Raw genomic sequence first — 22,555 nt, 5'->3', positions numbered from 1 at the left:
GATCTGGTGCAGGCTGGTTCAACGGGTAAGGTGCAGCCATCTGCATGCATGCAATATTGAGATTATGTGAATATTAAGGTGATAGTTACATTTAATCGTTTACACAGTTACCAGGGTGTGAAAATAGCACCTGAACACCTGTCAAACACAGGCTGACTTTGTCAGTGTCGGGTAAAGTGAAACAAATTAACAGACATATTGGCAAGTAGAAATCAGCTGAAAAAATAATAAAAAAAAAAATCCCTATAATATAAATGCAGGTTCATATGGTTACAACAGTCATGCAGTTAGGCTACAGTACACTGATGAAACGTGTCTGCAGTCTGGTTTTGTCAGCTTTTGAGCGCTATCAAGCCAAACCCAAACATTAACTTGAGCTTACGTGTTTCTGTGAAAATCATAATGGTCTAAGAGCAAGGACGAGGATGATGAGTATTTCGTAGTCTGAGGAGGATGATAACTGAATTCAGTGGAGGAAAACTGACACTCCATGTTTTCTAAGTTTGTAAGTGATATCACTTTAACTATGGTAGCCCTGCCTTTGTTGAAGAAAAAGACACATTTACTATTGTTTGGTCATTCAGTGGCATTGTAAGATGGATTATGTATTAAAATAAAGATTTAACAAAATGTGTGGCATAGCATGCTCATGTGGCTATGCAAATTTCATTTTCCTATGGGGAAAAAAAAGCAATTTCCAGAAAAATGTTCAAATGCCTGGTCATTTTTTAAAATCCACCAGACACAGTGGACACAGCAAGTTTTACATGCATTTGTTCACGAGGCTGATCAGTGCAGAGAGAAGGATGTGATGTGATGAGATTCGGCCCACAGTTAGGGAGGTTTACACGGCGAGTCAGGCGACCGAGCAGAAATCCAGGTGTGTTAACCAGGTGATGATTACACTGATGATAACGTAATCAAACTAAAACATTTACATGACATTTGCTGTAATCAGTGTATTGGCTTAATCAGGCTAATGCTGGATTATTTGTGTGCGTGAAAACATGCTGCATGTATGAGTAAGACACTTAAACACATGACTGCAGTAAGGCAGTGCCATTATTGTTGCCTCACTATTGGCTTTGTTTACGCTGTTTTGCCCCGGTGCACATTTCAAATACAATTGCACATACGGCACTGCAAAATACCTGAAATAACCAGACTAAAAATAATATTTTATGTAGTTAATGAAATAAATTAGAAATCTAAACACACTGAAATATGGAGAAAAAAGAGCTTATTACTGGATTTAAGAAAAAGTGTATAATTGCTTCTCATGTGAAGCCTGGTTTCTTTATTTTATAGTAATTTGTTTAACAGTGATTCAAGGTTATTTCAAAGACCTGCATGTTAATAATGAACAAATAAACACTGATATTGTAATGTTCAAATCCCTTTTAAAAAAAAAAAAATGTATTGAACATCCCCAGTGACAGCAGCAGTCCAACTGGTCAACATGGCCTCTGCCACACCACCATTACAGCTCTGCTGACTGTGCAATAAAAACATCTTTGCACAGCTGCTAGTCAGTCAAGTGGCATTCAGATGCAGCCAGAAATCCGACATTTGGATTTGAGTAAAGATTTATGTCACAAAGGTTCGAATGGGCAGGAACGGTTTGTGCACACATGCTTCAGAACGCTTTGTTCCCGGAGCCAAAATGTTCTTACACAACCTACTGTGGGTTGTTTCAAACTGTGCCTTTTACCCTATGTTTTTAAGACATGAAACATTTTTTTTTTCTTTTTTTAACCATGAGCAGATATTTCTTTAAAATGTGCCATCGCCAATGTTGAGGGTAACAAAAGAAGCTGCATAACAAGTTACATTATGTTATTACCTATGTGTGCAAGTTATTGAGAACAGGGTAATAGTATCACAGTCACTGCACCTTCAGAAAGCCTCTGTCCCTGAGATGCAGGGATCCTCCAGCGCTGACTGCGAGGATTAGGAGGTGCTGCAGCCATACAGGCGACAGTATGGTGAGACCATTCATTATTCCTGAGCGCCGCAGCCTGTTCATTATGTTGCTGACGCGATGACGGGAAGACGCTCTGGCTTAAGTGATGGTCAGTATCTAATTTAATTATTGTCATTATTTTAATAAGCAGCTCTCATTATGATTTAGCCCACACATCAGTGTTTTGTTTTGTTTCGTTTTGAGTTGTTTTTCAATAGTTTCCACTGTCAGCTTGTAGGCATATTAGGTTACCCGAGTCAAGATTATGCCGCTTTATTTATAAATGTACATTTACATTTGTGACTATTTGCAGTTGTTTTTAAACATCCTGTTTTTAAGCGAATTGTTGGATTTGTCAGTGTAACTTGCAAGTAGTGAAATTAATGTTAAAGTAACAGAATGTAACATAAGTAACATGATGAGTTGTATAGAAATTTGTGTAGTTGTATAAAAGTTGTGTAGAACTTTTTTTTTTTTTTTTTACTTTTTACTGAGGAGTAATAAGTAGCCTATTAGGCATATTTTGAAAGTAACTCCCCCGACACTCCTTGTTGCACAAACTCAAAATTGAGGCTGCAGTTGTATGTTGCAAAATCTATTTCTAAGTAGTTTTAGGTCGATGCCAGTCATTAGACATGAGTTTCTGTTTCAGTTCCTTGCCAGTGATGAGTGGCAAACACGTGTTTGTACATCAGAGTTAATCAGTGACAGCTGTGAAGAGTTGGCGATGCTCTTTTGTCATCTGAGTCTTCCTTTCTGTTCGCTGAAAACACGGAGGAGGCACATAACACCACATGACCCCCACCGGGAGAACCACGTCGAGGGCAGCTTAGCATGTCTTTCATGTGCTGGAAATCTCGCAGGATGTATCAAAGTACTCCACCTATACCAGCGCGTACCTGAAACAAGCAGGAGGTACAACAGAAAAGGTGTGTGAATCCGTTAATGAGAGGTTGAACACAAGTCTTAACTTTGGCCAGGAATTCCCACACGCACGTGTTCTTGGAAATGCAAATGATGACACTTTAGTGCACAAAATGCATATTCATTGGTTTCTGGGATGCTGGAAATGGAGTCTTCAGCTGTCCTAATAACAGCGTCTTATGTGGGTTCTTCTCAGCGTCTGAGCTCTTTGTGTAACTGGGATTGTTCAGTTTGGAGGTGATTGTTATGTATGTGCTGAAGCTTTGAAAATAAGAAGACTGTAATAAACATAGACTGCATATGTGATTGGTATGTTTTTTTTTTTTTTTTTCCTTCAATCTATGCGTAATATGTTGTTTGCAATTCAGTCATCTTAGCTCAGCTCAGCTCATTAAGGAGCACTGTACTGTTTCATATTATTGTGAAACAGCCTCTCAAGCACACCACATCAGCTCAGAGGATGAAATGAGGAATGATGTGGAGAGAGAGGGAGAGGAGATGGATGTGTTTGTGTGTGTGTGTGTGTGTGTGTGTGTGTGTGTGCGTGAGAGAGAGAGAGAGAGAGAGAGAGAGAGAGAGAGAGAGAGAGAGAGAGACTATCAAGGAGACACCATGGGAAGGCTGCACACAACAACCTCAAAGTGGAAGTTGTGACTCTGGTATAGTGAGACTCAGCGGTAAGTGTTCAGGCTTGGTGCTACAAAGGGCAGTGTAGCGCTTACTTTGATTGAATCAATTGCTCTGTGTAAGTAGCTGCTGGTGCCGGCCTCCCCAGGGTGACAGAGAGGTCTGTAGAAACTGAACCAATCCAGCCTTCTGTGGCCAGAAACCAGGGAAGATTAACAGTGCAATGCATCATAGCTGTAGCGACCACTGATGTGTAGCAGACTGTATTTATTGACTCATTGACTGTATTGATTGTCTCAATTGATGAAGAGTCCAGAGACAACAGACACACTCACAGAGGGTTATGCAAAAAAAAAAAAAAAAGATGATTGATCATGTTAGTCCTGTTATTCCACTGGATGAAACACGAGTAAAGTCGGATTTCTAGGAAGGAGCGTTTAATTGCAAAACCCTGTTATTTTCGGCGATGCTGTTGCATGTGTATCCACCTAGTTAGCACTGCTGATCACAAGTGGTTGGTAATAAATCTCAGGTACAGCACATTTCCCTGGCAGACATCAACTGATTCAAGTTAGGTACATACAGTAATGGCTTAGCAATTTATCTGGGCATGTATGTAGCTTTCCTTGACAGTGAATCCTTACTATGACATTGACATTGTTCCAGTGGCAGGTTTACCGAACAAGCCATTAATCTCTAATGACAGAAGACTGCGTTGCAGCAGATGTTTGTTAACAAACTTCTGCTCGGTCCTCCTGTGTTGTTCTTCACCCCCATTGACATATATTATCCTGACAAGGGGAGGGTCGTATGGCAAACAGCCAGATTTATCTCATCTGATATTTTGGGTGTGTATTGGCATGAAAAAAATTGTTTTTGTCAGGATGCATAATTATTAAATGCACAACTAACCTTTGATATTTGTAGTAAATGAATTCATTTGTCACATTATGCCAAACCCACTGATAATGCAACACCTCTGAGTGCATGGTCATCAGTATGCTAATGTTCAACAGTGAAACAATCCAGTTGTCGACCTTGAGTGATGGCCACTGCGCATCCATTTTGTTTTTGAATATGTATGCAATGAATGAGTGCAGAATAACTGAAATATCGATAGAGGAAATTAACACTTTGGTAATCTTAGATTGACACAAAACAGGATTGTCCTCACTCAGAATACAAACACTGACAACTTAAAGATGAGTGCATGTCAAAGGATTATTGTACTATATGTCTATCATTTCTTCTTTTTTTTTTCTTTCTACAGCAGCAGGACAGTGTTAAAAGAAATAATACATAGCACTTCATGGCCTCAGCCATTAGAATAGAATGTCTTTTTGTACTGTATGCTGGTGAGTGGGCGTGAGGGCAACAAACTGCAGGGAAAGTAAAGGGAGAAGAAACAGGCAGAGTTTACCCTTAGGGCTCATGAGGTAAGGACACTTAACTTATCGCATGCATTGCCATTAGTCAATATGATTTTTATATCAGCTCTGTGCTTTAAAAACAAAAGGAATAAATCATCTCCTTTTCACAAATATAAATATATTTTATGTATAATATATACAATAATGTTCTGCCATCATCAACAACATTAGTACTGAGGGAGAGAGAGAAAAAAGCATGTCAGTAAACTCTTGCTTATGGATACAGACACTGCAAAGACAGCCATGACTGGTTGGCGTGCTCAAGCACTCTTTCTGAACATGAAGCAATGCGATAGTTGTTTTATTGAGAAGGCTGGTGGTGTGGCTGCGCCGTGCCATGCCGCAGTCTGCTAGTCCTGAGAGCTATGATATTCACTGCCCTCCTCCAGCTCCCATTCAAAGTTCTGGCCAGTCATTTGGTAGAACATCATGTTAAAGGGTTTGTAGAACTTGTGCAGCCGCCGAATCACGTCAGGGTCAATTTTCGGATGAGTTCTCCCCTTAGACTTGCCAAGACACCTGGGAGCGCTGCTGTCCTCCGGCTTCTTCAGACAAGGAAATCCTTTTGTTTTATTAAAGTAAAAATGTTTATCCGTGACGATCCGCTTGAGTCCCAGGAAGTCCTGCACTTTGGCCATCTCGCCGGCAGGATCAACAATAAGCCTCTCTCCGCTGACAAAGTGCATCTGCGAGAGAGGGAAGTACTGCATCCAGCTCTCCAAGTGGAGTGCATATATTCCTATACGCAAAGCGCTCCATGAGGCATCTATAAGACCCAGCGTCCGGTTCTTAAAAGCCAGCACCTCAAAGGTCGGGATCTCAGGTTTCTTGGACAAAGTCTGCGTATAGTCTGAAATGGCTCTAGTGACAGGATTACGCACCACGATAATAAGCTTGATGTCCCTGGCCATGGAGTGGATGCGCTTCGGGGCATGGTTAGTCACAAAGTAGCTGGGTGTCTTCTCCATGGTGATCTGTCCCTCCAGCGTTGAAGGCATCAGGTCTCTGGCAACACAAACAGCAGAAACAGCAGCTTAGCACGGTATAATACCCAACACCTACTGCAGTGCAAATGAAATACCCAAGGACACGGTATAAGCAAATTTGGTACATTTATTAAGCAGTACATTATTTGAAATTACAAGTGAAAATAACTGTTATTATCACTGGACATTATGTTGCGAGGAGAAACATACAGCTAATTACATCCATGGAGTAATATGCAAGAGATAAAAGAAAGAAGATGAAACGGCAGGCGAGCAAGTATGCTCATTGCTTAATTGACTCCATCTGTGTTACTCCAGGAGCTGTTTTGGAACTTTAATAATGAGTTCACTGCATAACATTAATACTGGGGTGCCTGGGGTATTGTTTTGTCATACATTTATTATGCGGGCTGGGCTCCACACTCTGTGCAGGCAGTTTTATTTCTTCGTATCCACACACACTTCCCCAGCGCTGTGTATATGCACTTCTTTTCTCCTCCTTGCTGTACTACATTTAAGGTTAGAGGCATTTCATTGAAGGGGACAGTGATTAATTATGAGATTCAAGGTGATCATTTGTGGTAGAATAGAAATGTTCCCGTCTGGAGAAATTTATCCCAGGGATAACGGTAAACTATTTGCCATTGCTACAAATATTATGTTCAACTTCATCTCTGAGAATGAGTTCTGGGATAAATCAATGCAGAGGCAAGTATAATTCATACACACAGAAGCGAGTCCTGTTTCTACAGTTGCTATTTTTTGTATCGATAATAAAGCATAGCATTTGCCTCAAGCAAATCCTTATCAAATGCTTACACTGATGTTCATTCCAATCCGTGCGGTTTTCTTTGTTTATAGGCTATGTGATTCTGTGCTAAATTGGTACATTAAATCCTCTGTGAGACACGGCATTTATTTACTTACTGCAAATACTAGCACAGGAACTCTAGGATATAATGTAAAATGGAAGAGAGTCCAACCAGGCAGAATGTCCCCCCCCCCCCCCCAAAAAAAAAAACTAAATAATTTTTGCTTGGAAATTAAGTTATCGTTTTGAAAGTCCACAATAATCCCAGCCATAGGCGTACATGTTTAGTCCACAAAACTCCTTATAATTCTATGATTAAAGCCATTTCCCTCTCCCTCCAGTATTTTCTCCCGTTAAATTGGTCAGCACCACAAACCTACAGTTGTAACAATATAGTCACATCAATCATTTGCATCTCGGACATATTCTAAATGAACTGTTCTCCAGCAAAGAATCCAATTTACCCTGCAAAACACATCAGCTGTTATGCACATATCGACCACCCTCACACACATGCACCCTTGGATACTGGGCTGCAAGTCTCACAAGTGTCCTGGTAATTGCATCTCAGTAACAGTATTGCATTCCTGATGGGTAATTTCCCCCTGGATTATGTTTGTCTCAAGACACTATAGAGCTGTGGTTACTTCTTGGCCTGTAATGGGATATTAAACATATCTACAGATTGTCACTGGAAAGAGTATTAGTTTTCATTATATTCCATCACTTTTCCACCTCCTTCACTTACAGTAATGAATGGCTAAAGATTTTTCTAACCTTTCAAGGTCTTTAGTTGTGGGCTATTTAAACTCAATAAAAAGCATGGTAGATGGTATGAGGGTGGAACATCACCATGCGGGGAAATAAACAACGCAGAGGGTGATCTCGAAAACATACCGTAACGAATCACCTTGAAACAACCCATGCAATGCACCTTCAGTGTAGACCTGCTGTACGAGTGTCTCGGTGGTAATGTGCTGTGCATCTTTGGAGCATATCCAATTGACAGGACAGATGAACAATGTTCAAGGTTACCTTTTTGAAGGCTGGCACGTAACAAGCTATTGTCCTCATCAGGCTCAATGTTGCTCATTATATGTTTAATTATAAAAATATGGAAATTGCACAAGCCACATACTTTCCTATGTGATTGAGGTCCCGTTTTGATTGGGAATCAGTCATGGATCACGTACATCTAAAATGTCAGCGGGATGGAGAGGCGGAACAAAAATCAAAATGCTGATAAACAAGCTAATTTCTGTGTGCATGGCGAATGACTCTGCTGGCCTTGCAGTCTTGTGGAACTGGAGTAAACAAGAGCCAACAGTTAACTCTCGCTCCTCTCCGCATCAGCTGTTCAGCTCAACACAGGTCATTCAGGTGGGTAGGTAAATAAAATGCATAGCGCTAAAGAGCCCCTGCTTACCATCTGCTGTTTACCGGCTCAGACCAAGAAAACATCACATAACATTTAGTTCCTGTATTTTAACACACATCCAACCCTTTATTTACATAGAAAAACAAAAGTGTGAAAATAAAGTTGCCTCATACTTCTTTCAACTATGGCACAGAGTAAGTATAAGTATAATGACCCCTACTACGAAAAGTATACTAATGTCCGCTTAAATGGAAATTAACTTGTTAAAAGGAAAGACATTCATAAACGAGTAATTAACAAACACTAAATGATAGAACTTTTTTATACAGAAAATGACTCCACAGAGCTTTCACATAGCTGTTCATGGTGTACTGTTTAATGCCTTCATTCCAATAATTACTTTTAATGCTTTGAAGAATGAATGAAATTGAATTGAATAGAAATTGTCCAGTCTTACAAACATCTTGTAGTCTACCTGGACGGTAAATTAGACTGGGAAAAAAAAAAAACTGTGATGTTGTCTCGGTCAAGACTATTCTTCTTGAGGAAGCTTAAAGCCTTATATAGCAGCAAGAAGCTTCTTCATGGTTTTTATCAGCGAATCGTAGCTGGTGTCCTTTTTAAAGCAGTGCTCTGCCGGGGAGCAGCATCACTGCGGATGATAAAAACAGGATCAATAAGATGATCAGAAAGGCCGGCTCAGTGATTGGCCTTAACCCCAGACTCGCTTGAGGTCACTGTAGAAAAGACAATGAGAGCCAAACTGAAAACACTTCTGTATTTTGAAGGCCATCCATTATGTGGTGTTTTTAAAGCACTCAGAGGCCCATTCAGCGAGCGGCTAGCAATGCCTCAGTTTTCTGCTGAACGACTCAGAAGGTCTTTTGTTCCAGCGGCGGTCAGATCTTTTTAATGAACACTTTCAGATGTGGTTTTAATTCACAGCACCTTCCAGCTGTTAATCATGTTCCAAATGGAATGGCTTTTAATGGTGTTATTTATTTGTTGTGCACTGTGACTGCAATGTGTTGTCTCTTGTCTGAATGAGCTGATTTGGTTGCAAATGAGTTTCCCCATTGAGTCTATCTATCTATCTATCTATCTATCTATCTATCTATCTATCTATCTATCTATCTATCTACAGTTTCCTTTCAATGGCTTAAATTTCTAAATAAATACTGAATAAATGAATGCAGGAATAAATCTGAATGAGGATTACCAGCACAGATTCAGCCTCTAAAACTACCTTTCATCTGGTTGTTTTCAGATAATTTACTATAACCTGGGAAGAAAAGCCAATCCATTTCATACCATATCCACAAGATGGGCAGCCGACGACAAAGGAAAAGGCGCTATTCTGAACATGTAGTGTACCAAATCAGAGGAAATTTTGCGTTGGTTATAGGAGAAAATAATCCTTACACATAATCAAAATTCTTCATGCCACTGCATCCTAAATGCACAGTGCAGAAGTGCTCTGGAACATGCCCAAGCGTTTAACTCCATGTTTCATTATGTTCTATCAAACTAGTGAAAGGGGAATATTTTGAGACATGATGAGGTGAGGGATCACGGTAATTTACATCCCAGATACTAATAGGGCCGAGCTGTTTCTTGAAGCATAGAGAGAGCCTCTCCAGAGAAGCTTAGTTGTTTCTAATCAACACTGGCAGAGAAATAAAAGCTCCCCCAATCTCTCATTTGGATTGATCATGGCTCTGCTGCAGAGTGATAATCCATTGAGCTTTCTCCATGTCATGTTAAATGCAATCAATTATTCTGGAGGAGTCCACAAAATAAATAACATAAAATAAATAATATTAAAAAAAAGACTAAGATAATCATATATTAATGTGGGAATCATGTGAAAATGCTTCATTTTTTTAGTTTGCTGTCAGTCCCGACTCAGTAGCACAAAGCAATTTTCAGTTATTGGAAATGCAGAGTCTTTGCCCTTTGCAACTGCAAGGTGAGTGATTGTTGGAATAGACCGTTTCAGTTCTATTAAACAAACACTGAACTGAGCTAACCTAAACACCGAGGAGCTTTTTCACTCATCTTTCTCACTAATCAACGTAGTAAAGATATATTTGAAATGCCTGTGACTTCAAGATCAAGATTCAAGATTCAAGATTCCTTTATTTGTCATTTCACCCATAGTAAAAGTACACAGGTTAAAATGAAATAGCGTTTCTCTCTAGTTCTAGTGACCAAAGTGCAAATTGTGCAATAAAAGAGCAGTTTTTTTTTTTTGTTTTGTTTTGTTTAAAGAAAAGTAGCATTTAAAATAGATAAAAATAAATAAATAAATGAATAAATGAATACTAGTTGAAAGTCCACACAGCACTTATATCTAAAATGTTGTAAAATACGAGGTGCATACATTCTTGTGGTCTGGGTAGGAGGCAGACTTCACATGCAAGAGTTTTTTTGTTTGTTTGTTTGTTTGGTTTTTCAGCACAGCCCCACAGCAGCTTTTCCAATTACTGCTGGACAACGTCATGTTTATGAAGTTTTGAGTGACAGCTAAGTTACCTCTGCAGTTATTTTTCCTAAATGAAATCTTGCCGTGGATGGACAGTGTCAGCTAAACAGAAGTAACCGCATTGTGTTCATCTGTAATCCAACTGCAACTATCAATCAAGGATGTAAAAGGCAGCAGTTTCAGCAGCAACAATCCATCAAGACATTTGCAGTGAGAGACAGCGCGGTCAGTTTGCAATGAATGCTCCGTTTATTACACCTAAAATGACATGTTTGTGATTACAGCAGTACAAAGAACATAAACAGTGGTTTACTTTGAAGTGGAAAAAAAAAAAAAAAAAAAAAACTCGGATGGCCAAATGAGTCATTCTTCACCCTGCTAACAACAAGTGGATGTGTATTGTACATGTTTGGCAGACATAAAATCAAGCCTACAGGCCAGAGCACGGGGTCCTGGTGGGTCTGTTAAGGTGTGGGATGCATTGTTCTGTCATGGTTTAGCTGCACCTCTTCTAAAGCACAGCAAACACAAACAAGCACACACTGCCTTTCCGAGTGCGGCAATCAGCTACCAGGAACGAATCTGTTTCCTGATGGATATGTTTTTTTTTGTTTGTTTGTTTGTTTTGTTTGTTTTTCCCTCTACAATGCTCCATCTACGGGGCATAAGTGATCAATGGATGGTTTGATGAGCATAAAAATGGCACAAACTCTCTGCCAGGGGACACAGATTCGATGATTGACTGGTTGATGTTGATGTAGGAATATTTGCCCAAAGGCATCTCTGAATGGTAAAGGCCCACCCAATGGAGTGTACAAGGTTTTCTGCCTTTCTTTTTTTTTTTTTTTGACTACACCACACTTGCCTTTCCTGTCTTCTCTGTGTTGTAACAGGGTCCATACAGTTGAAGTAAGGCAGAGAGACATGGAAAAAGGTAAAACATTTTGTGATATTTGACTTCATACAGATACCCTAGAAACAATATTGCGATGATATTGTTGGGGTGACTCTTGGTGCTTTCATATGATATTTACACACTAGATATTTTTGGTTATGATCATCAAGCAGGTAGAGGTTCAGAAAGAAGTTCAGAAATGAACTGCATCTCCTTCATGTAACACAGCCTTCCAAGCCAGGAAAAGACAACACTTGCATCATATCACCATATTCAAAATCCCACAAGATATTTAGCCTTATATCATAACATTGATAATCTGAACCTTAATATATTGCCTAGCCCCTAGAGTTTCATTAAATATTTATTGCTTGGTAGTTTCATGGTGTTTATTGTAACCAGTAGTGTATATTAAATTAAATTTCAGTGACTTTCTTATGATTCTTCTTGTTCTGTCCTGCCTTCTGCACTCAAGAGAGCAAACGCTAAGAAGTCTTTGCAAATGCGGTGTGACAGAGATTTGGTTGGTCACCGGCTGAAACCTTTAAAACTAAACAAAAACAAAACAAACAAACAAACAAACAAAAAATCAGCTTAGGTGCATGCTGGCATAGAACGGAGCAAGGACATGGAAACACGTGTAGCTGTGGTTTCCTGAAATCCTATGCCAGAATATTCGTCAATTTAATGACGAGCAAAACATGTCTGTTGAATGGCGTGAAGAATAAGAGTGTGAGTTTAATTAAAACATAACAGTCTCCCCCACTGCAAATAAGCCTGTTTTACCTCTACAGAACAGTGAGTTTCAGCAGAATAGTTGAGGACAGAACTGACAGCTGGTCCTGATCAAAACCTTATTCCCTGCTCTCTTCCTGAGATCCCCTAAAGACCATTTCACTTCCAACAGTGGGCGAGCCAGGTACTTCTCTACCCACATCACCAGACTGCAGTGCCGAGATCTGAAGCTAAGCTCATATGCCCTTTGGACATAGAACATCACGAAATAAAGCAAAGGCATGGGAGAAAACTATGAGGATGTTTGGAATGCCGTAGTACCCTGCATCATTAGTCCATGATAGTGTGTTTATAAAATTAAGTCTATTTTTAACGGTACTGAAACCCAGGGAGAAAATAGATGCAATCTTAATACAAATCAAAGACTCAAAGGATATTACCTGCCTTTTTTCAAGTTCAATATCCCTGTCAGCATTTTTGATGTTATTGGCTTTAAAAAAAAAAAAAAAAAAAAAAAAAAAAAAAAGGTAACCATCCATTGTCACAATCTAGAAATAAGGATACAAGCCCCATACCAAAAATAAGAGTCTTATATAATGGCTCATCTGTGCTCAAATGCTCAAATAAAGAGAACGGCAATAGCAATCTGCCACTCCTCTGAATAATGATTTTGGTATTTTTAATGTTCTTTGCTTGTTTGTTTATTTGCCTTTGGATGAGCTGATGAGAGTGCTTCAGGCTACACTCATACAATTTGATCACAATTGCATTCAATATTCTGTTATTGATGTTGCCACTACAAAAAAAAAAAAAAAAAAAAAAAAAAAACAAGCCATCATGATGGGCAGCTGCACAAGAACAGGGAACAGACTCGTAAAAATCACTTCTATATCTATATAAGTTTCATGCATTTACAAAGTTGGAAAACTGTCCGAAAACTCTTAACCTTAAGCAGATCATATCAACCGCACTGCGAAAGTGTTCAGATGCCGCATTTCATCAGTGTTGAAATGCTTAGGATGATAATAGTAACGGGCAAGTCATTTCAATATGATCTCTAATGTTCCCTTTTGTTTGTTTATATGCTTTTGGATGAGCTGATGAGAATATTTCAGACTGCACAAAATCACTGCTCCCCTCCCATTGTCGGTATTTTAGTCGAAAACAAAACCCCAAAAAACTGATCTGATGCATTCTCCTCTATAAAACTGAAAAGAAATGACATTCATCTCTGCATCCTTTAATATCATTCACTTATAGGGTTAAAGCAGTATCAAAAAATGTATTAGCTTAAAGAAAAGCACCAACAGTAATTGGAAGTCACACCTGAATAAATCAGAAGCAAAGGCTAAAATTTACATCCAGGAAATGTTGCAGATCCAGTTCAGTTAAGCAGAACCAATTAATATGACAGTTTGAACATGACAGATTTCCTAGCCCAAGAAAAATGGCCAGCACTTATCCAATCTCTTGAGGAGATTTTACTGAAGTTGACCACAGATGCAACTCCCAATTCATGCAGCATGTGAAGCAACACTTTATTTGCATTTGGTTTTATAGCACATTCATAAAGGTTACATGACATATTCATGAATACTGATTCACTGCACACAGTGCAGTATGTAGTTTTTATTAGGTGTTCATGTAATAGTTATATTATTGGAGACGTAGCATCTCTAGAGTGTCCAACAGTGTGTCAATTTGCTGAGTATCATTTTCAAAATGGAAGCCTGTCTGACAATTGCCATTTTTAATTTGAAAATGTTGCGTGCATCCACCCTGCGGTAAAACCACATCTGACAAGATGACAAGAGTGAAGGGCATCTATTATTGTGTGGATAAACATGTGGGCATAGAAGACATAAACTGCTTTACATCAGAGAAAGCCCATATGGCTTAAACCATCCTTGTGGCCAAGTGACATAAAACCTGTCATTAAAGACACCAAATTAAAAAACATCTGTTTCTCAATTTATTCTCTACCACAGAATAGCGCACCGATCTTTAATTTTGAATAGAAGAATATAATAGAATAGAGAGCCTTTATTGTCATTGTACAAGCACAATGAAATTAGGCGTGCTGCTCCCGGTCAGTGCAATTAATGAGACAATTAAAGTCAGACATTCAATAAATATGAAACTAAAATAAATACTATAAAAGGATGCATATTGCATACAAAGGATGGATGAAAAGGATGGATATTGCACTTAAAAACACTTGGATATGCATAGATATATGATGTGTAGACTACTGATACTGTATCTAGCCCTTTGTGTATGTGATAATACTCATGTATGTTAAACTGGTTATATTTTGGTAGCATGTGCAAAAGATGTTTGGCAGGACTATCAGTTAGGCACATGAGCACTGACACGTCCAGAAAATTACGTATCAGAGTCATTTCTTCTTCCCCATTTTTCCCAATTCATTACAGAGCTGTGGGTCGGTGTGACACTGCAGAGAGGGAGCCTGCACAAACTCTTAACTTTGTCTACAAGAGACATTAGTGGATATCCAGTAACAAAGAAATTTACTCAGAAAATGAACTGAAACTCAGCAGTATTCTCCTCTGAGAGAAATTTCAGGTAACTCCCAGAATGTCAGGATAGATGTAAGGGCAAAATTACAGAAGGCAAACTTGTTATTGCTGTCATTTCTCATATAGCAAAAATGTGTGCCATAAGTGCTTAAAAATGTCAATGCCTGTCTCTGTTTGCTGAGAGAACAGGACTGCTGCTGCTGGCTGTACATATTGTATCAACCTTTACAACTTCCACAGAGTGAAGGGCACCAATGTATTTTTTTTTTTTTTTTTTTACATTTACTGGTTATTCATTTGCTTTGTCTGTACTGTAAATGTACTTGTAAGGCTAACAACATTATTTAAAACTAACTTGAAACATGATAAACCAACAATGCAAACTGTATAACTGGATATCTGGTATAAATGGGCAATAATGGACAATAAAACAGAGCACAATTGTATTCAGGAAAGCGCATAACTTTGCCAATACTATGCCAGTTCCACATGTTGGATATTCAACAAAAGTTAATCATGCCCACTGCCACACCTCACTTGGCCAACTGGTATGAAAAGCTAATGAGCTCCTCTTTGCCTAATAGCCAAACTTTCCACAATGTTGCGTGAATGTGTTTTAAAGTTAGTGCATTTTAATGTGAAGCCAATCCCACTTTCATGCCTTTGACCTGTCAGTGTGAAAAAATTACCAGTTCTTCCATGGCCCATCGTCAACCATTCCACCAAATTTCATGCATATCCATTTGTAACTGTACAAGATGTCCTGCGACAAATAAGCAGACAAACAACCCCTGTCCAGCTGGAGGAGGTAATAATACAGTATGTGCTTACTGGGTTGTATTATCTAAATGGTGGTGGTGGGAAAAAAAAATATGGCGATCAATAAAAAATATGGAAAACAGGAAAAAAGGTAAAGGTACAAGACTGTGTACATAGTTATTTAAAGAGTTAAGAAACATTGCATCCCATAAACCATTGTGACTTACATATTTCCAGTGACATCCAGTTCCTAACAAACAGCAGTTCAGCTTGTCTCATTTTGAATTTAGGGTTATAACATATTATAGTTTGTGATGTGTTTCATAGTTTAAGTGTTTCATATTGTGTATAGTTTTTTTCATTGTGTATATAGTGAGTTTATTGCATTAGTCATTGACGTGCTATAGTCCTTCATGTTGACTGCAATCATCACTTGGGGCAGTGTGGTTTCCATGGTAACAGCAAGCTCCACCAATCAACGGCATCACTGTTACATTTAAGGATTGCGGGCAGTGCAGTGTTAATTTTGACAGCAAGTTCTGATTTCGTTTTAGTCATAGTCTTTTGACTGAAATGCCATTTAGTATTAATCATATTGTAGTCATCTGAATTGTTTCAGTTTTATTCTAGTTTTAGTTGATTTAATATTGAAAGTCTTTAGTCTAGACTAAAATCTAACAGGTTTAGTGAAAGTGTAATGCATTAAAATTGTTTCTCTAGAATTTCCAAAGTCATTACTCCAGGAAACATCTATGAACCTGTTTTTATGGAATGGGATTTAGGTTTGAACGTGCAAGACAGACACAGATTTAACAGCTATGATATCAAACATGTCTTTATCTTAAAATCAAATACGAATAAAACCAAGTCTCATTTAAAAGAAACAAGGATATATATCCATGGACACATACTTCTGTTCTTCTCTTTCTCTTGAATGTTTCTGTACACAGTTTGTGTCGACATGCAGCGACAGCTAGTCGGCTTCCCAGGTGAAACTAACCTCTCACTCCACACCACACTAAGAGAACAGTTCTGATTGGATCTCTTTGCAACTCATCCCTCCCTAATACTTAGATTTCATCATAGCTTTTGCCATCATACATTAGTCATAAATTATTAAGTTATTGTCTTGATTTTGTCGTTTTGAATCTCCACTGCTCCTCAAAACATGTTGTTTCCAGAGGATTCCAAGATCTAAGTCCCATTTACCACAAACATGTATACAGTATGAAAGGCAGTGTAGCCATTAGTATTAAATAGCTGGCTTTTTCAGTGGATGTAACTAACAGCCACCTTGTCAAATGACCATCCTCAGCATTGGCGAGAGCGTGCCTCTGGCGAGTAACTCCTTTTTTCCAGAGCCAGTGAAGAAGAGGTCAAAAGATAACGACAGCTCAGGTCTTGATCAGCTGCACAGAGAAGCACTGCAGGCAGGAGTCCTGGACAGATTTGATAATGTCTTGACTGTTACCTTGTTGTTATGCACTACAGTCACCAAGATGTACAGGCACATAACTGTCTTTTCCTGTTGTTTTTAATGTTCTGCATTTTATCTCCATTACCTTTTTTTTCTCTCCTGGGTTATGAATTGTTGAGTTGATTTAATGGAAAACAGTGGTAGACTACTAACAGAATAAAAATGGCGTGGAATTGTAATTTATCGGTAATTCCAGTGCAATAACAGCCCCATCAGCCAAAATGCTAAGTGCATTAAGATTCATGGTTGACCCCTTGTAATGGGTGCATCTGCTAAAGCACACTGACATGCGATAGCAATGGAATATATAATGATGCCATGCAAAAAAAAAAAAAAAAAAAAAAAAAAAATGGTGGAACTTGATGCTGCAGGAAAAAAAAAAAATAGTGTGATGAAACAGTATGGAATTGCAATCGATGGCTCCAACTGGTCAAAAGCTAAGATCAGTGCAACAAAAGTAAATTATTTTCTCTGGAGAGCTGTACTTCTCTGTTCTGGAAGGTGAGTGTGGCAGCCCACTAGTGTGTGTAATCTCAGTCGGATGATTTCAAGATATTCACATTTTTCTCAGTCATCACTTTTTCTTTTTCTTTTTTCTTTCTTTTTTTTTTTCTATGATGATGAGCTGAGTCCTAACAGAATATTGCATTTCAACATGGGTGATAAGCTATCTTGCGTGTGATGCCGGCAGTGAATTGCTGGCCTGTTATTATTGATGATGCTATCCTCATGCAGTATTGCAGCAGTTTGAATATGGATACATCTCTTCCAATGTTATCTCTGCTACAGGTGTTTCTCATATGCAGTCTTAACTGGAGGAATGTGTGTTTTTCCTCTGCCTCTGCATGCTTGAGAAATGTAGGTCTTTGGGTCTTTGCATTTGGACGTCCTCCAAGATTTTTGTTTCTGCACCAAACAATTATAGGCAAATGCACAAAATGAAACACAATGAAAATGAATGAAAATGAAATGCTCGAACTTTAAATGAGAACTAAAATGGTTTGACCTTTTTTTGTGATAAAGACACTTGCTTAGAGACTTACAAGCAGTCAATAAATTGTGTATTTTTTTTTTTTTTTGTTCAGCACAACTTCCAACACAATGGTAGCAGAAAAACATCGTAAGTGCTAAATAAAACCATGACAACCTGACAGAGCACATGCTTTGTAGCCATATTTACATATGAACATATAAAGACAAGCCTCACTGCAACATGAGGTGCACATTATATATATATATATATATATATATATATATATATATATATGATGGTTTCTGAAGGCTTAAAAATAGCCCTACTGGACTGTGTTACACATTTTGTAAATGATGTGGCAAAAAAATGTTTCAGTGAGGTCTGGGTTCAAGGTAAACCTTTCATTATTAACGAGTCAAATGAGCTAGGTTTGAGCAAGGTTTCACAAAGTCTCGATCAGGGACAAATGTCAGCACTTCATGAGGCTCTCTGTCCATCTTCATTCTTCAGGCAGTTTCACTGTAATAGCACTTGTGATGTTCATACAGTTATTACAGTAGTGTTATGTTGTAGCATTAAAACCAACTAGCCAAGGGGAGACCGGCCAGTAGGGGTGCATGTAAGTAAGGTGAAGTCATCAGCTGATTTTTAAAAATTTTTAATGTGAGATTGGCAAATAAATTGTTGATAATAACATGAAATGAATTGCACAGTATTTCAACTAGGAACACCGAATGTCCTTTATCATTTCTGGCATTCCTGTGTTTTCATCTTGGGCACAGGCAAAGGGGAGGATTTCACAACAACCAACAGACTGAGGCTCCCCTGAAGCAACTTTGATTTTGCGCCAAAGAGCGTCTCTGTTAGCGCTTTGCACTAAACAGTGAGGGCGAAGTTGTGCTTCAGTCATTTTGAGGTTTTGAGTATTTCTGGATTTCTTTTCTAATTAGGAGGATTCTGTGCTGCTTGCATAGCCCTTGATAATATTAAAAGTCTGATGGCGGCATGTGCAGGTTCTGTGCAGAGTGTGTGTTGACACTGTAAACTGTTTACATTGCAAACCATGAATCACGGTTGAGAAGGCAGGGATTTTGAGTGTTAGCGTGTACTGCATTGGGCTGTAGGAACCAAAGAAGCATGCTGTGGTGGAACTGTGGCAGTGATCAGCTGCATGGCGTGGAGCTGCATTACAAATCATATTAACTACCTCATGTTTCTCACCACTCAATAATAGTATTGAAAACACTGAGAACCGTTTTGCTAACCTCCTTTGGTATAGTGCTGACAGCTCTCCAGTGCGAGCTGGACTCAGACAAACTGTGGAGACCCAAAGGCTATCTGGCAATCTGCTGCTCCATTGTGTCAGTGCACCATCGTAGGCAGCTGGTCACTGGCGGCTGTCAAGGCTGTGCTGCTACCACAACCGCTCAACACAGATGCACCGTGGGATTTTGCTTTACTTTAACCCCTTACCATTCCTCCGCTTTCTTTAGACCCATTTTGGTGGGAGGGGATCTTGAGAGAGAGATAAAAGGTCAACAGCAGATGCCAAATAGAAATGGTCTTCATCACCTGGAAGCTGGGAACCTGTAGATTCATTTGAGATACAGCTCAGCACAAACATGCTGTTCTGGTTAGGCACATATGTATGCATTTATTCATTCAGTTATGTATGTATGTATGTATGTGTCTATTTATTTAGTGTGTAGACTGGGTAGAGCATTATGATAGAAGCATATAATAGCCATGCTCAACTATGTTTCATGCTTTGTTGCAGCAATTTTTGGGTTGATACCATTTGTACCACAGATTTGATACAAAGTTGTGTTTACTTTTACTTGTACTTTTTATATTTTTAATAAAAAATGGTCAAAAATCCCAACAAAATAGAACTTTAGGGCACAAAGGCTTTAAGGAAAACCATAGAAAAAAAATCATGCTTTGATTTGTTTTGGAGAACACTTGGAAATTTCTGTAAGAATTGCATTTTTTTGTGATTGGATGGTGAGCAATTTCTTCAGGAAATTGCTCAGAAACTCTGCTTTATTGACAACATACCGAGGAAAACCATACATCCTCTGAAGGGCCTCGGTCTCTAGTTTGTGAATGTAAAGTTTCATGAGGCTATGATTATCCTAAAAGTCACTATAGGTCATTTTATACAGTGATGTCAAGTTTCAAAAAATGGTCTCACTACAATGAAATGGCTAATATGGGGGATGGCATCATCACACATGGATAAAATTAGGCATAATGAATCCACAAGAGTGTCAGCTTTCCAGTCAAACCCAATTTATGCAACTCCAAGACTGTTTAGCCTCCAGTTTGCACAAATTCACCATTTTAGATGAGGCAAATATAACACCTTTGTACTGCATGTGAAAACCTGCATGTTTTTTGCCCCAAACTGCATGGGATAAACATGAGGTGGGCATGTCTACAAAGGGGAGACCCGTGGGTAACTTGAACAGTAGAAAACCATTTTCATTCAGATAGCTTCACAGATAGCTGAGAAGACCATGACCATGCCTCGCCAAATTTTAGCCTAACTTTGGAACAATGTTTAGCCAAAGTTTAATTCCGGTTCCCAGTTTTCAGATGATGAATATTACTTCTATGTAGCATCTAGTTTTGACCTTTTATCTCCCCCTGAAAATCCCCTGTCCCCACTGAAATGGTCCCCCACTAATATTTTATGTACTTTGAATGCAGAGCACTGTGTCAGCTTTTGAATGCAATACAAATGAAGTTATATTATAAAGTTGCAACCCCAGTAAGTAAATGCCCAGAAGCTACCAATAATTTAACTAAATATGAATAATTCATGTTCTTTGCAATATTTTGATTTATTTATTTATTTAATTGCAAATGAAAATTGAAAATCAGATGGGAAAAAAGACAAAAAATAATGATAATAAAAATAAAATCATTAGCTACCAAACAGGTAATAAAGTGATGCATTTTATCTGTGTAGCACTTTCCTCTCATTATCATAATTTTCATCATTTTTGTGTCCTCAGTAAAGCACTTTCTGCTGTTGCACTGGAAAGGTGGACGGTAAGGATAGTTGTTATTATTATTGTCATTATTATCATTACATAATATTTAAGATCAAGGGAATTTAGCTTGGTCTTATGCTTCACATAAGCCTTGGTGAAGGGTTCTTCAGAGCCACAAAAAACTTGCATTTAAACTACTCAGTGTGTTCCAGCTAATTCCCCTCATTGACAATAACACTGTTCGTGACACACTGACAATAACACAGTCATCAGGGTGCTTATCAATCAATTGTCAGTGTTTAGCGATCAATACGCAAGCGCTATAGGACAAGAAAACTGACAGTTTTTGTCCTGCTGTAGCACCTGTTTATTGACTGATTGTTGGTGCTTGTTGACAATACACTCTCGAGCGGCGGTGATCACACTGAAGTTTACACACACACACACAAACACACACACACACACACACACACACACACACACACACACACAATCAGAAAAACAGCAGTGATATCTGTGACGTGAGAGAATAATTCACTTAATGATTAATGTATTTCTCTGGAACCACTGGAACGGTCTGGAGGGAGCTCTAATTTACTGTGCGGCAACAAATGGAACGGGTGAGAATGAATTACCATTGACAGGTTTGGGAATTACTCGACTTTTTGCAACAAGTATTTTATGGCGATGTACTTGCACAGCGTGTGCAAAATGATTGAATGACTAAATATCAATTAGTTATTTTGCATATGCCAGCATTTTACCGTGAAGTGACAAGACTGAAATGTCTGAAGTTGTTAAGGTCTGAGGGTGATCTGTAAACAAGTGAAACACACTAAAAATCATATGTTTGAGGTACAGTAATAACATTCATAACCAAAATGTGCCAAATCAATGATATAGCTGACAATATCATAATAACTAACAAACACTATTCCTAATTATCAGCGATACAGAGTCACTGTTTCCTGTTGAAATGCATCATTTTATTGATGCAAAACATATTTTAAAATGGGGCATCGTTTCATCCCTCGCTCATCAAATGACTAAATTTGTATTGAGTTTAAAAGGAGGCAATGATGTTTATACTGGAACATCTGGACGCAAGGAAATAGGCTGCTAAGAATGTTATAATCATGCAGACAAGGCCTAAGCTGCTCCATTAAGAGCTAAGCTGACCTATCAGTGGAGATTTTGCTAATCCAAATTGTGCTTTAGCCGGCAGAGATTGCTCAATTCAGACAATCTGGTGGAAAAAAAAAAAAAAAAAAAAACAAATAAAAAATAAATAATAAAAAAAAAAAAAATGTAAAAAAGTAAAACGCTAAAATATTTCACATGCCTTGTGCGCAGCTGTCGTTTATAGAGATGCTTGTCGCTTGATACTGTGTGCACAAAAGCAAAGGTTATTTATTTATTTATTTACCCGTCTTCATTTAGAAAGCAGATACAGTATTCCATTTGCTCTCCATATAAATGCCAGCTATGACCAGCCTAGAATGCCTTAAGCGTGCTTTCATTTGACACAAGCTTAATAGCCCCAGCTGCCGCGCTTACATCACACTCAGATGTG

At 38.5% G+C, this 22,555-nt stretch overlaps 1 protein-coding gene across 1 annotated transcript in view; it reads right to left on the bottom strand.

The window, feature by feature from the left end:
- Positions 1 to 4,614: 4,614 nt before the first annotated feature.
- The window catches only part of hs3st4 (heparan sulfate (glucosamine) 3-O-sulfotransferase 4), a 94,403-nt gene continuing 76,462 nt past the window's right edge, over positions 4,615 to 22,555 (bottom strand). The window contains exon 2 of the mRNA XM_030056874.1: positions 4,615 to 5,949. Within this exon, the coding sequence (XP_029912734.1) occupies positions 5,295 to 5,949 (655 nt within the window). The 3' untranslated portion in view covers positions 4,615 to 5,294. The remainder of the gene's footprint in view (positions 5,950 to 22,555) is intronic.

This window comes from Myripristis murdjan, chromosome 8 (assembly GCF_902150065.1).
Source record: "Myripristis murdjan chromosome 8, fMyrMur1.1, whole genome shotgun sequence".
NCBI lineage: Eukaryota > Metazoa > Chordata > Actinopteri > Holocentriformes > Holocentridae > Myripristis > Myripristis murdjan.
The sequence above is the reverse complement of the archived record's forward strand: the minus strand, read 5'-3'. Positions and strand labels throughout refer to the sequence as shown.